The 11,832-nt window shown below is 40.8% G+C and overlaps 2 protein-coding genes across 3 annotated transcripts; both read left to right on the top strand.

Moving 5' to 3' along the window:
- The first annotated feature begins 47 nt into the window (after nucleotides 1-47).
- Nucleotides 48-6,046, top strand: LOC5517182 (sulfite oxidase). Its single transcript, XM_048727239.1, has 4 exons — nucleotides 48-187; nucleotides 2,582-2,660; nucleotides 3,513-3,678; nucleotides 4,086-6,046. Exons 2-4 carry the CDS (start codon nucleotides 2,602-2,604, stop codon nucleotides 5,547-5,549), a joined length of 1,689 nt encoding a protein of 562 aa, XP_048583196.1. The 5' UTR covers nucleotides 48-187; nucleotides 2,582-2,601; the 3' UTR covers nucleotides 5,550-6,046.
- A 1,409-nt stretch (nucleotides 6,047-7,455) lies between these two features.
- On the top strand, nucleotides 7,456-10,968 carry LOC5517127. Of its 2 annotated transcripts, XM_032387238.2 has the most exons (3): nucleotides 7,456-7,640; nucleotides 7,751-7,808; nucleotides 8,164-10,968. In XM_032387238.2, the coding sequence occupies exon 3, from the start codon at nucleotides 8,176-8,178 to the stop codon at nucleotides 9,673-9,675; it is 1,500 nt and encodes a 499-aa protein (XP_032243129.1). In that variant the 5' UTR covers nucleotides 7,456-7,640; nucleotides 7,751-7,808; nucleotides 8,164-8,175; the 3' UTR covers nucleotides 9,676-10,968. The 2 variants fall into 2 exon arrangements, with proteins under 2 accessions (XP_032243129.1, XP_001637156.2); XM_001637106.3 differs by lacking the exon at nucleotides 7,751-7,808.
- Nucleotides 10,969-11,832: the final 864 nt, after the last annotated feature.

Raw genomic sequence — 11,832 nt, forward strand, 5'->3', positions numbered from 1 at the left:
CGAATACCGATTCTAAATAAACAGGTTTGACCTGTATGTCTAGTGGCAATGTGACATGCGCGGTCATGCGCGGCTCTTGTAAACAACGTATTTCGCCGAACAACAAACCTGCGCGAGACAAACAGCTCCTCAAGGTCGCTCTGTGTAGCTTCCTGGTTTTCTTTATTGGGTTCTTATTATCGAGAAGGTAAGATTTATTTATATCTAAAGCCTTTTTGATCATCTTCTGAAGGGATTTATATCTTTTGCCTCAGAAGCAACCACCTAGGGAGATCGATCCAATAAAAGGCATTTCTGATATGATAAAATCAACCAATGTAGAAAGTAAGCAACCCACATTTTCTTAGAATGAGCTAGGAATGTACTTCAATATAGCAAAAACAATAATTTAAAGAAGCTAAGTTAGCAAGTAAAATTGCTCTCTATTGAGCCGTTATTGGACCCAAGCAATGAATGCAATGCAAATGTGTTTTCTTGTTGAAATTTATGGTGGTCTATAGTTGAGTTGAGATCTGTTGTATCGGATTATGTAAAAAGTAAGCTTATACTTTAGAGTCCGATTACAACTTGTAATAATAATAATTCTTAATGTTTTGGACGGACTCTAAAACATAAAAGACCTACTTTTTTCGTTCTCTCTCTTTGTCCTGAGATCATAGAGATAGACTTTGATAAGTACCTTGTTATTGTCTATTTTGACCTGGGAACTGAACTGGATTATTTTAATTCTAAAAATAACATCCTATTATGTTATGTGTTTATGGAATGTAGGTGATGGACAATTAGATATAAGCTGTTAGGGCTGGTATGTGACCCCTATGCCCATTGAAGTGTTTAGGAGGCCATGTTTTTATTCCCCATGAAAATTTAACAAGCCTACCTGACGCAGGTTTGAAAGTCTATACTACTGAACTATCTCATTTTATGTTCATTTAAAATGGCCAAGCCAATACATAGATATGAACATGGATATGATAAATGATATGATGAATGTCTGGTTGAGGCAGAGACATAGCTGTCAATTCACCTGCATGAGATTGCTCATACATTCTCTGTATCAACCCACACTTTCTCTCTTGGGTTTTCTATCATATTTACTGTATTTCACCTGATTTCACAAGATTTCTGTTCAAGTTGGGTTGACAAGCTATGCAGAGAGATCCAAGCCTACACTAGATCAAGTTACATACTTGCAATATTTACCCATTGGCCTCTCGACCATCCTGTAAGGAGTCTGGGTAAACCCCGAGAGTCAGAGGCAGAGACTCGTTACTAAGGGCAGATCCTCGAGCCTTGTAGGCCGAGACTCAAGACTGGGGGCGAGAGTCTAAACTGATAGGTTTGAGGGTCAAACAAGATATCTGAAATATGGAAGAGTTTTACCTTTCCCTTACTCAAGTGTTTTATTATCTATAAAATATTGCAAAGCCACGGTCTCATTGTGACAATCGTTCATATTTCTTGTGAGATCACTACTATGGTTTTTGTGAGACCTCACAAATGTAACAAATGGAAGTATTATGCAACAACCTCCATATCAACTAGCTCCAAGAAATACAATTGAAGGGGCACTGCTATGTAGCTTTTTGCTACTGGTACTGGTACTGGTCATCTCCTTTTTTTTAATATTCGGGTCAGGGGCACAAGATGCAATTCCTCATTGAATTCCTCACGACAGACAAGGTTTGGTGTTTTGCATGGCTGAGCATGCTTTGCAATATATTTACTGAGTTTCATCCTGGTTTCATCCTATGAGGCTAGCAAGTATGGAACTTGTTTTCAATTTGCATAAAGCCTGTCACGAAAACTGTGGAATACCAGAAGTCTTCTTGCAAGAAATAGAAGACCAATTGTCATAATAATGCTGAGGTGTGAGTGAGTAAAAGTGAAACCCTTCGATATTTTAGATATCTTATCGACTCTCGGCCTATAAGTCTCAAGTCTATACCTCTGACTCTTGACTCTCGGGGTTCACCCAGACTCGACTGTAGGATGAGAAGTATGTACCCCAAAACCAAATAAAATTCATCAATACAAGATCAAGATACTCGGACATCAGTCTAAGGGATAAATGGTTTTGAAGATATGCATCCAAGCAAGGCCTCTAGAACAATCTTGCTGCCATAACAGATTGCAAAGCATTCTGGGATATCTGTGAAAAATCCACAAGGAAAGGGTTAGCCTGCTAGCCCGCTCTCCAGTGGGTTTATTCGGAAATTACTGTTTTCAGCGTTTCGGGGCTCCTGTGGGAGAGGGGAGGTATCTGATTTTGGTCTGTGTGTTTTTTTTTTTTTTTTTTTTGTAAATTCAGCTAAAAATAGCCAGAGGTCAATGGGTTGATTCTTGAGATGAGACAGACTTAGTTCTTTAGTTACTTAGTTTCGAGATGGACAATGGACTTATGGTAGTTTCAAAAGTTTTGACTCTATACTGTGACTTTAACTAAATAATTGTTGTTAGGGAGATAGTGGAGTTGATTTGATTGGGCATACCCAGCTCCTCATGGTGATAGTCATAAGGATCACACGCCCAAAAGCAGCAAACTTCTTCCCAAATCATGCTTTGTTCTTGGTATTTGCAGGTTAATCAATTGCTTCAAAGATGTTAAGGTTTGCTTCCTGTATACAAATCACCAAAACTGCTGGAACACTACTCAGGAGGTGATTGATGGTATTTAAGCCAGTATAATGATATAATGATATAGTTGTATTAGGAGCTAGGGGAAGGGCACAAGGGGACATACACCCTCTTGAATGCAAAAGAGCTGAGTTTTTTTTTCTACCTGGTACATGTACCTCCTTAAATACTGGCCATCTGCCTGTGTACCATAACTAAAAAGAAAAATAACATACCTTATTACACTTAATTTTCGTGTCAATTTAATTTCACGATTTTAAAAGATTCACGAAAATAAAGTGACACAAAAATTAAGTGTCGCGAAAATTAGGATGCACAAAAATTAAGTGAGTACACAAGAAGCCTTTGGCGGAATATTGGTCGTTTAAATAGCTTTATGGAAACACCTTGTCTATTTAGTCATCTAATGTACATATAGTAGGGTAAGGGGCTGAATTGCACTTGTATATAGATTTTTATGAAACTAAATTTAGCAGACACATCTTTTTGTTACAATTTTTTTAGTTTTGATGATTACAGCACATTTTAATTCCACTTGTTTTGCTTGATTTTATTATCCCAAAATCGCGAAATCGCGAAAATAAAGTGATATGGTTTTTCAGAAAATAGGAAAATCGCGAAAATAAAGTGTCACGAAATATCCCCATCTTAAAATCGCGAAATTTTGACGTCGTGAAAATTAAGTGTAATAAGGTACTGTAAATAATCTAATACATGTCCCCCATCTAAAAAAAACCCCTTCCATCTAAAGAACGCCCCCCACCCCTAAGCTTGCAAGTTTGAATTGAATGCCCTCCACTAAAAAATGCCCCCCTCTTTTATAAAAAAAACACTTAGGGGACAGAAGCTAAATAGACATGTTTATCTCTTAACAGGCCTCTTCCAAGAAGAGCACTGATTCTGACAAGCACCTTCACAACAAAGAGATGTCTCAGTACAGTTACTAACCCTGGAAGCAGCCAATCGCACAATGCTTACATGTTGTTTGGCATACTGACAGGGTCTACACTTTGTGCAGGTCTTCTATTCAAGAAGGAAACTGTAAGTTATATGGAGATGTTATAACATGTAGACCTTTAATCTTTATGTGGGTGTTCTATTAAGCTTTTGGGTAATCAGATTTCTTTACAAATATTTGTTAGACGAATTGTGACAATTTAAGAAAAAGTACTTTATATCCTGCAGGACGGTTCTCACTAGGAGCAAGAGCAAATGCAATCACAGTACATGTGAGAATTGCGGTGTTCTCTTACGCCTGCTCTGGTGCTTCTGTTCCAGTGTGAATAATAAAACTGTGTGTTGCGCTTGTGCTCGCATCCTAGTGAGAACCAGCCTTAAGAAACGCCTAATTGTATTATTTTCCATAACTTTGTGGAATTGGAACAAGGAAAAAGCATTAGAAATGCAAATATTGACCAGGGCATTTTGGCTATTTGACTGACCAACAGCTGTCTAGAGATGTGGTGACATCACCAGGCCAACAGCTCAACACTGCAAAAATCTACTCTAAAGAAGAGGTCTCTAAACACAACAATCGTAAATCTCGTATCTGGGTCACATACAAAGGAGGGGTATATGACATCACAGACTTTATTGATGGTCACCCTGGTGGGACTAGCAAGATCATCCTGGCTGCAGGTGCAGCTTTGGAGCCATACTGGGCTATGTACGCAGTGCACAAAAAAGAGGAAGTCCTAGAGATCCTGGAAGAATACCGCATAGGGGATCTCGCGCATGAAGATCAAGTTATAGAATTCAAGGAAGATGATCCATTTAAGGAAGATCCTGAAAGGCACCCTGCTTTGAAGAAGAACTCTGAGAAACCTTTCAATGCTGAACCTCCACTGCAGCTCCTGGGAGACAGCTACATCACACCGAATGAGCTTTTCTTTGTCAGGAACCACTTGCCTGTTCCTGTAATTGACCCAAAACTCTACCGAATAGAGGTTACGGGGGAGGGTGTCCGCACCATTAAACTGTCCCTTGAGGAGTTGAAGACAAAGTTCAAAAAGCACAATATCGTGTCCACTATCCAGTGCGCAGGGAATCGCCGCAGTGATATGAACAGGGTAAAGAAAGTGAAAGGCTTGGATTGGAGTGAGGGGGCTATCTCCACTGCAGAGTGGGGCGGGGCCCTGCTGAAAGATGTTCTGAAATATGCAGGGTTGAGTGAAGACGATGTTGAGAGGCTCGAGATCAATCATGTTCAGTTTGAGGGCCTTGATACTGACATCACAGGAGCAACGTATGGTGCTTCCATACCCATACAGAAAGCCATTTCGTCTAGAGGTGATGTCATACTTGCTTATGAAATGAATGGCAAGGACATCCCCCGTGACCATGGGTATCCAGTTCGAGCAGTAGCTCCAGGAATTGTTGGTGCCAGGAACGTGAAATGGGTTTCCAAGGTAATATCAAGCAAGGAGGAGAGCCCAAGTCACTGGCAACAGAACGACTACAAAGGATTCGCACCGTGTACCGACTGGGACACGGTGGACTTTAAATCATCTCCTGCTATCCAGGACTTGCCTGTCACCTCCGCCATCTGCCAGCCACTTCCCGGTACTCTGATTTCAAGAGATGAAGAGGAAATCACCCTGAGTGGGTACGCATGGAGCGGAGGTGGGCGGAGGGTTGTGCGGGTGGATGTGTCACTGGATGGGGGCAAGAATTGGTCAATTGCAACCCTAGATGGAAAGGATCAGCCCCCGGGGCGTGCATGGGCGTGGTCGCTATGGAGCACGACCCTACCCATTCCTCCCGATGCTAACAAGCTGGACGTTGTATGTAAGGCTGTGGATGAATCGTTCAATGTTCAGCCAGACAGTGTTGCACCCATCTGGAACTTGCGAGGGGTATTGTCCAATGCTTGGCATCGTGTCAGCGTTAGTATTGTAGAGGATGTAGATTAAAAATCGTGTCAGTAAATTAAGTGAAACTTTTTCAAGTGAGCAGGAGTGTTATAATATATATGATGTTCACTCGAGCGTGCGCATTCGCAAAGGATAATACGGAGCTGTAATATCCTATGCAAATAAATATTATAAAATTGGAATTAACAGAATATAAGGAAAATCATTGATAAAAAATTTGTTTCCACTTCCTAGCTGGAACAAAAACAAGAAGGTAAAACGGTAGAGGTCAATACCCAAAAAGAATGTAGAATAGCAGGGTATTTAATGGAGTGTTCAATAGATACACTGAGTTACATTGTAGAATATCGTTTAGATAAAAGACAAGCACAAATTTTGTAGGCTGAGTATAGAACAATTTATTTTGTAGAATGTTGCAAAGTACATATTATACGGTGCAGCTGTGAAGCTAATAAAGACGGTGATCCTGTAAATATGACTTATGCTGGATGCTAATCATCACGTGTAGGGGAAAGTAATAAAATAGTTGATGGTAAGGCAGTGTTCATTAAAAACCCTGAGGAGGAAGGGAAGATGTTGAAGGGGGGGGGACTTCAAAAATAATCAACCACCCAAGGGGGGCTCCGATAAAAAAAAATAGGCTTTTTATAATCTTAAAAATGGCAAATTTAAAAGTATTTTAAAAAAAACATTTCATGCAGAAGGGGGAGTCAGCTACCCAAATAAAACCTAGTCGCCCCCCCCCCCCCCCCCCCCCCCCCCGACACACACACACCGGGGTGGGGGGAGTCTCCAGAAAAGTAGACGATTTCGATTTATTTTGCCGACGATCACCCCCGTCTGATTTCCAACCTGGGCGTGCTTCATCAATCAATGGATTACTTCCAAGTAGCAGTACGTTCAGTGCGATTTTCTGCCCAACACCCAAAAGTGGACTGAAACTATTTTTTTGGTTCTCTAACCACTTATTATTGACTCCTTTTTATATGCTCATAAGGCATATAAAAGCTTCATGGGAAGCTTTTAAGCACGTTATGATAAAGCCTTAGCCAATGGGAGTCCGAGGAACGAATTATCCCCCCTCCCATTGGTGTGTCGGTTTGTTACCCTTGGGCTACCGTGACTTAGGTAATGTTTACAATGTTGCTACGGCTACGGATGTCACACACAAACTTGTTACACTGCTAGTGCGCATGGCAAGCTACACATGTGATTATTATGATTGACAGCATTCCAATCATTTTTGCAGTCAAAAGTTTTCAAATGTACTAAAACCTAAGTCCACCGACGGCTAAGTCTGCATCTTACTTAGGGTAAGCCTTGTGTGTACTCAGACCTAACTTTTTTTATGTAGTAAACGGATACAGGACCAAAACAAATGCTCAAAACTCTGTTCTCAAGTGACACTTGAGAACTAACGGCACGACTTTTTCACGCTTGTGAGAATAAGCGTGTTGCTATAGTGCACTAAAGCAAAAGTCATAAATAGTGCCGTAGGATTTTTTTGACGGCGAAGGCCGCGTGTGATCTGAAACCGCTATGAAGGTACTTTTTAGGGACAGTAAACAAATACTTTTCTTTTCACATTTCAAGGGCCATACAATATGTCTTGAATGATTTTTCTCTAAGATAGCTGTTGGCACAGACCCCTCCCCCTTCACCATTTTTAAGAAAATAAATCCTACAGAGTGACTTTGTTTCCCGTTTTTCTTTTCATTGTCAAGAAATACCCTGGATCCGTAACCGTCCATCCACATATTTTTATATTATACCTTAATTTTTTTTGTTAAAAAACAAACAAGCAGCTTCTCTGTGTGGATTTTATTTCTGCTTTATGCTCTGTCTTTCCTTATTTCACCCGCAGGCGTTACAAGTTACATTTGGATTGGGTACCCTGTGTCTAGATCCAGTCTCAACACCGGCCAAGCTAGAAGGACGCCATATTGAAAATTACCCAGAAGTCCCTGGGGGCGAGGTTGAACACCGGTGGCCACGTCGATCTTCTAGAAAGTGGTGGCGATCAAAACAAATCGTACATTTTACCTAGCTGTGACCTGTATCGGTTATCATAAATCTTCTTTCTAACTGTTAACTCGATCCTTCACGACTGGTCTAAAGACGTAGCCCAAGGTAAGTCAGGAATTTCACAATCTTTGCTGATCCGCGTGATTCTTTTGCGAGTAAGTAGACTGACGCCCATCCCTTCTGAGCAAACAACCCCGTTTTATTTGTTTAACCAGTCGGTCAGTGGTGTTCAAGCCATAGGCATAAATCGGTGAACCATCTAAAGCTCACCAGGTAAGCAAGATCGTAAGTTTATTTGAGATTTCTTTTGATAAAGAGCTTATGAGGTGGATGGTAATGCCTAGTGCACACTAGCAACATAACAACTTAACGACAAAACATGTTTTTTCTCTTATGACGTTATGTCAGGCTAAACATAGTGCGCCGCACCCATGTCGTTATGTCGCTAGTGTGCACTATGCATAAACAAAAGGGGGAGGAGTATGAGGGCAGATTTAAATAACACATCCCGGATCAAACTGATAGACCTGTCCTGGTATCATTTCGTTAGCCCTTTCTTTATTTAAGATAATTCTATGATTTTTTATGAGAAAGAAGTTGCCACTTAAGACGTAAATATTATTTCCAGGTTTTTCCTAGAATGGGTAATGTTGACTCCTCTCAATTGGCTCCAATCCCACTGGGGTTTGAATACATGTGTCTGGTCTTGCACAAACCTGATGGGATACGCATCATTCATGGTAGTGAACAAAACATTGCTATTATCAAAGAGGTGTTATTGAGTACATGGGAAGCTGGCTTAGATGATAAGGATGCAAAGATGAAGTGCCATGGCTATGTGCAGTCCTTCAAACTTACCGGATTCCCATTTGACAAAGGGAGCTCTCAAGTGGAGGCTGTCAATGCAAGAAAACTCGTGTCTAAGTTGCTTTGGAAGCTAAACAATGTTGGTTGGAAACTTGTTATGACTACCGACCTGTCCAGAAAGCTAGGATTAGGTACTTTCTTTTTTGTGAAAGAGGAAACTGAGGCAGTGACATACACATTTCCTTGTATAAACCTAAGTAGCTCAGACAAAATCCAGTTTGTCAACTTCTCTCAGCGGTTGTACCCACAATTTCTGTCTGTCATCGAATCCACTTGGACTCAAGGAATACAGATGATTGAGTCTGAGGAAGAAAATTTGTATGAAGTGAAAATGCATGGAGACCCATGGAAAGGTTTTGGACAAGAATCCATTGAATCAAGGTCCATGATTCAGAAGCTTATTGAGCTTTGTGCTAAGAATCAACTTTCATTCCACTGTGCAGCTAACATAAAGAACACAGCAGACAGTCTGTTCTTTTACCATGAACCAAAGCTCACAGAAGGGGTGATTCCTTCAATGTTTTCTATCAGTCTAAATGGTACAGATGGGGTCAGGCTTATAAACTATCCTGCAAATATGCAGTCTGTGGTTCAGCAGGTATTAGTAGATAACTGGGCCTGGAGAGGTGGTGTTGCAAGTGAGAGGGAGTTTTATGGAGGCTATGAATACAAGCTCAATGGAAATCCATGGTGGTCAGAAGAAAAGGAGTCTATCATGGCAAGGTATCTTATCTTAAAGCTCCTCGAGGCCCTGCAAGGCTATGGCTGGCATGTGATAGGGGGATTTGACGTCTCTCGTCGCCTGACCACCAAAAGCACATTAATATTTCAACAGTCAGCACCAATGAAAACACCTCTTTTATGCATCAGTGCAAGTGGATCTGACAAGTTGAGGTTCATCAACACCCCAGATGCAGAACTCAGCATAATGCGTGAGATTATGCATAAGCACTGGCCCAAGAAAATAAGTGCAGAGAAGAGGAAAGATACAGCACTTGGTGTCTCCTGTGTACAGTTCAAGATGAATGGAACTCCTTGGCATGGGGAGGATGATGATAAGTACTATGCACGTAGCATGATGTGCTTTCTGTTACAAGCATTGTCAAAGAGAAGCTGGAAACCGGTTCTGTCTGCTGATGTATCTGCTCAGTACGATAAAGATGATGATGATGAAAAGTATCCAAAAGATGTCCATAGCTGGTGGTTTATGAAGGTTGAGTCCCCTGATGAGCTTTGGGGTGGGTCAACCCAGTATGGCTTTCTTATGCACTGAATAATCAAGTTTAAACAGTGTGATACAGTTTGACTGACTTACCCAAGTTCAAACCGAAAGAACTATTAATTTAACTTTGTAAGTAATGTTAGGTGTGTTGATAGTTAACTAACAGCATTTGAGGTTACATAGACTAGTGAATAAGGGCAAAAATCAAAATCTGTATACCAATCCACTTAGACTTTGCTCTGTTGCTTCACCACCCTCAAGTAACTCTGAGAGAAAAATCTGGAGTAAATCTATCATTTCCATATTTTAGCTTGATGATTCTCCAAGTAAGGATATACTCTAGTGTTTGTGAGGAACGTTTGTTCCCCCTTTTATCACATCAGGGAAAGTTCATTCATTATTCCGAGGGGGGGGAGGCGTTAGAATTTTGATAAAAGTAACGTCTAAAATTAATTGCCCCCCTCCAGGGGAAACAAAATTTTCCATGCACCCCTTACGATTCCCCCATATTTTCGGTGAATCAGATGCACGCTTATAGCATTAAAACGTTTTGTTATAACTTAAACATGGAACATAAGCAATTTATAAATATAATTTAGCAGAAACCATGAAAATATGTATATAGGGTGTATACAGTTTTGTATTGCATAGATAAAACGTATCCTGACTCTGGATTGTGCATGCCAAATAACTTCCCCCAAACCGAGAATCGTTGAACCAAGACTTTGTATTTGACACTTGGTCAAATTGTATAGAAGAGAAAGCACCCTAAGGAATGAGTTCCCCCCATTTTGAAATCCATACATTTTCGATGGCCTTCCCCCCCCCCCCCCCACCCACCTTTAGACCTTGGAAATTCTAGATCTACCCCCCCCCCCTCCCCATGGTATCCTTACGCCTCACCACCCCCCACACCCACACACACCCCCCCCCCCCCCCCCCCCCCCCATTTCGGGATAAATGAACTTTCCCTAAGTAGACAGGGTTTCGAAAAGGAAGCAGTAACAAACCATTTGAAGCTAGGTAATGGGAAAGGGATTTATGGTACAGCGTTATGTTTTATAGTAGTGGAGCTGGTTTCTTTGGTGATATGTTATTATTTAAGAGGCGTTTTATCATTTTCTCAATGTCTTTCTATACAAGAGTGGGGATTTAATGGCTTTTTAATGTGGAAGATTATAATATTCGCGGAAACAAAGCTTTCGGTGCGGTGACGGTACAACGAAAGAATGAATTCTTACAGGTAGCACAAGCTCGTTATTTGTCCCTATTGATTTTACGGTAAACATAGGGCGAAAAAGAAAATAAGTGAAAAATAAAAAAAAAAATCTGTGTTTATGTTTACTTTTTGCGTGTTCTTTGGCCTTTTTCAAGATTCACGATTTGAAATTTTAAACGAACACTTTAGGGGATAATGATTTTCAACGCCAGCCAAATGAAAGTCATGAAAGTGCAAGCAGAAGGAGCATCACATTAATTTATCTATTTTGTAGGGGTCTGGGGTTCTCCCCAGAAAAATTTTGAAGTTACAGACTTTTAGGAGGCTCGGAAATTGATCAGAATACCTGTTCAAAAATAAAGCCCTCCCCTAAACCCTGTATCCCTCCTCCCAAACATAGCAGCCCTCCCCCCCGTTAAATAATGACTAACACTCCCTAACGACTCAAACTAAGGAAAAGGGCAGTTTTTTACCGTAAACTCTATTTCCATCCGAATCCCTCTATCCATTAGATGTTATCGCTCCCAAATTCACGATATATGCATATACAAGACGCCATATCCTGTACCATCTGATGCCAGACACAAATATTCATGTCGCCGCTAAACGATACGAGGAAATGTCGAGGAGAATTTAACGCGCATTTTCCCGCTAAGCTATGCCAACACGAAAAGCTAGTTGCGCGAGTGACGGATCCAAAGGGTGTACATCTGGATTCATAATGATTCTTTCGATTCTTCTTCTTAGTAGCAGACATGGCTTGGACTTTCATATAGGGTAGTTTTAGAGAAATTGAATTCACCCTTCCTGGACCCGCAAATGCAGCTATGGTCGCCTAGCTTAAACTAACCAAAGCAGCCTTATTTTGAACACCAAAAAAAAAGGGTTTTGGATAATAAGACAGAAATGGTTGGTACAAGATATCTTTTGAATCAGTACTGTCCTTGTGGTGCGCCACTGGTAGACGTACGTAATCTTTGTCCTTTAAC

Source organism: Nematostella vectensis, chromosome 1, assembly GCF_932526225.1.
Source record: "Nematostella vectensis chromosome 1, jaNemVect1.1, whole genome shotgun sequence".
Classification (NCBI taxonomy): Eukaryota; Metazoa; Cnidaria; class Anthozoa; order Actiniaria; family Edwardsiidae; genus Nematostella; species Nematostella vectensis.

What these genes read in the sequence shown, in the direction of transcription:
- LOC5517182 (XM_048727239.1), top strand. Translation starts at nt 2,602, where the DNA reads ATGTTAAGGTTTGCTTCCTGTATACAAATCACCAAAACTGCTGGAACA. An exon ending in GCTGGAACACTACTCAGGAG is followed by an intron (nt 2,661 to 3,512) that starts GTGATTGATGGT and finishes ATCTCTTAACAG; the next exon opens with GCCTCTTCCAAGAAGAGCAC. An exon ending in TTCTATTCAAGAAGGAAACT is followed by an intron (nt 3,679 to 4,085) that starts GTAAGTTATATG and finishes ACTGACCAACAG; the next exon opens with CTGTCTAGAGATGTGGTGAC.
- LOC5517127 (XM_032387238.2), top strand. Translation starts at nt 8,176, where the DNA reads ATGGGTAATGTTGACTCCTCTCAATTGGCTCCAATCCCACTGGGGTTT.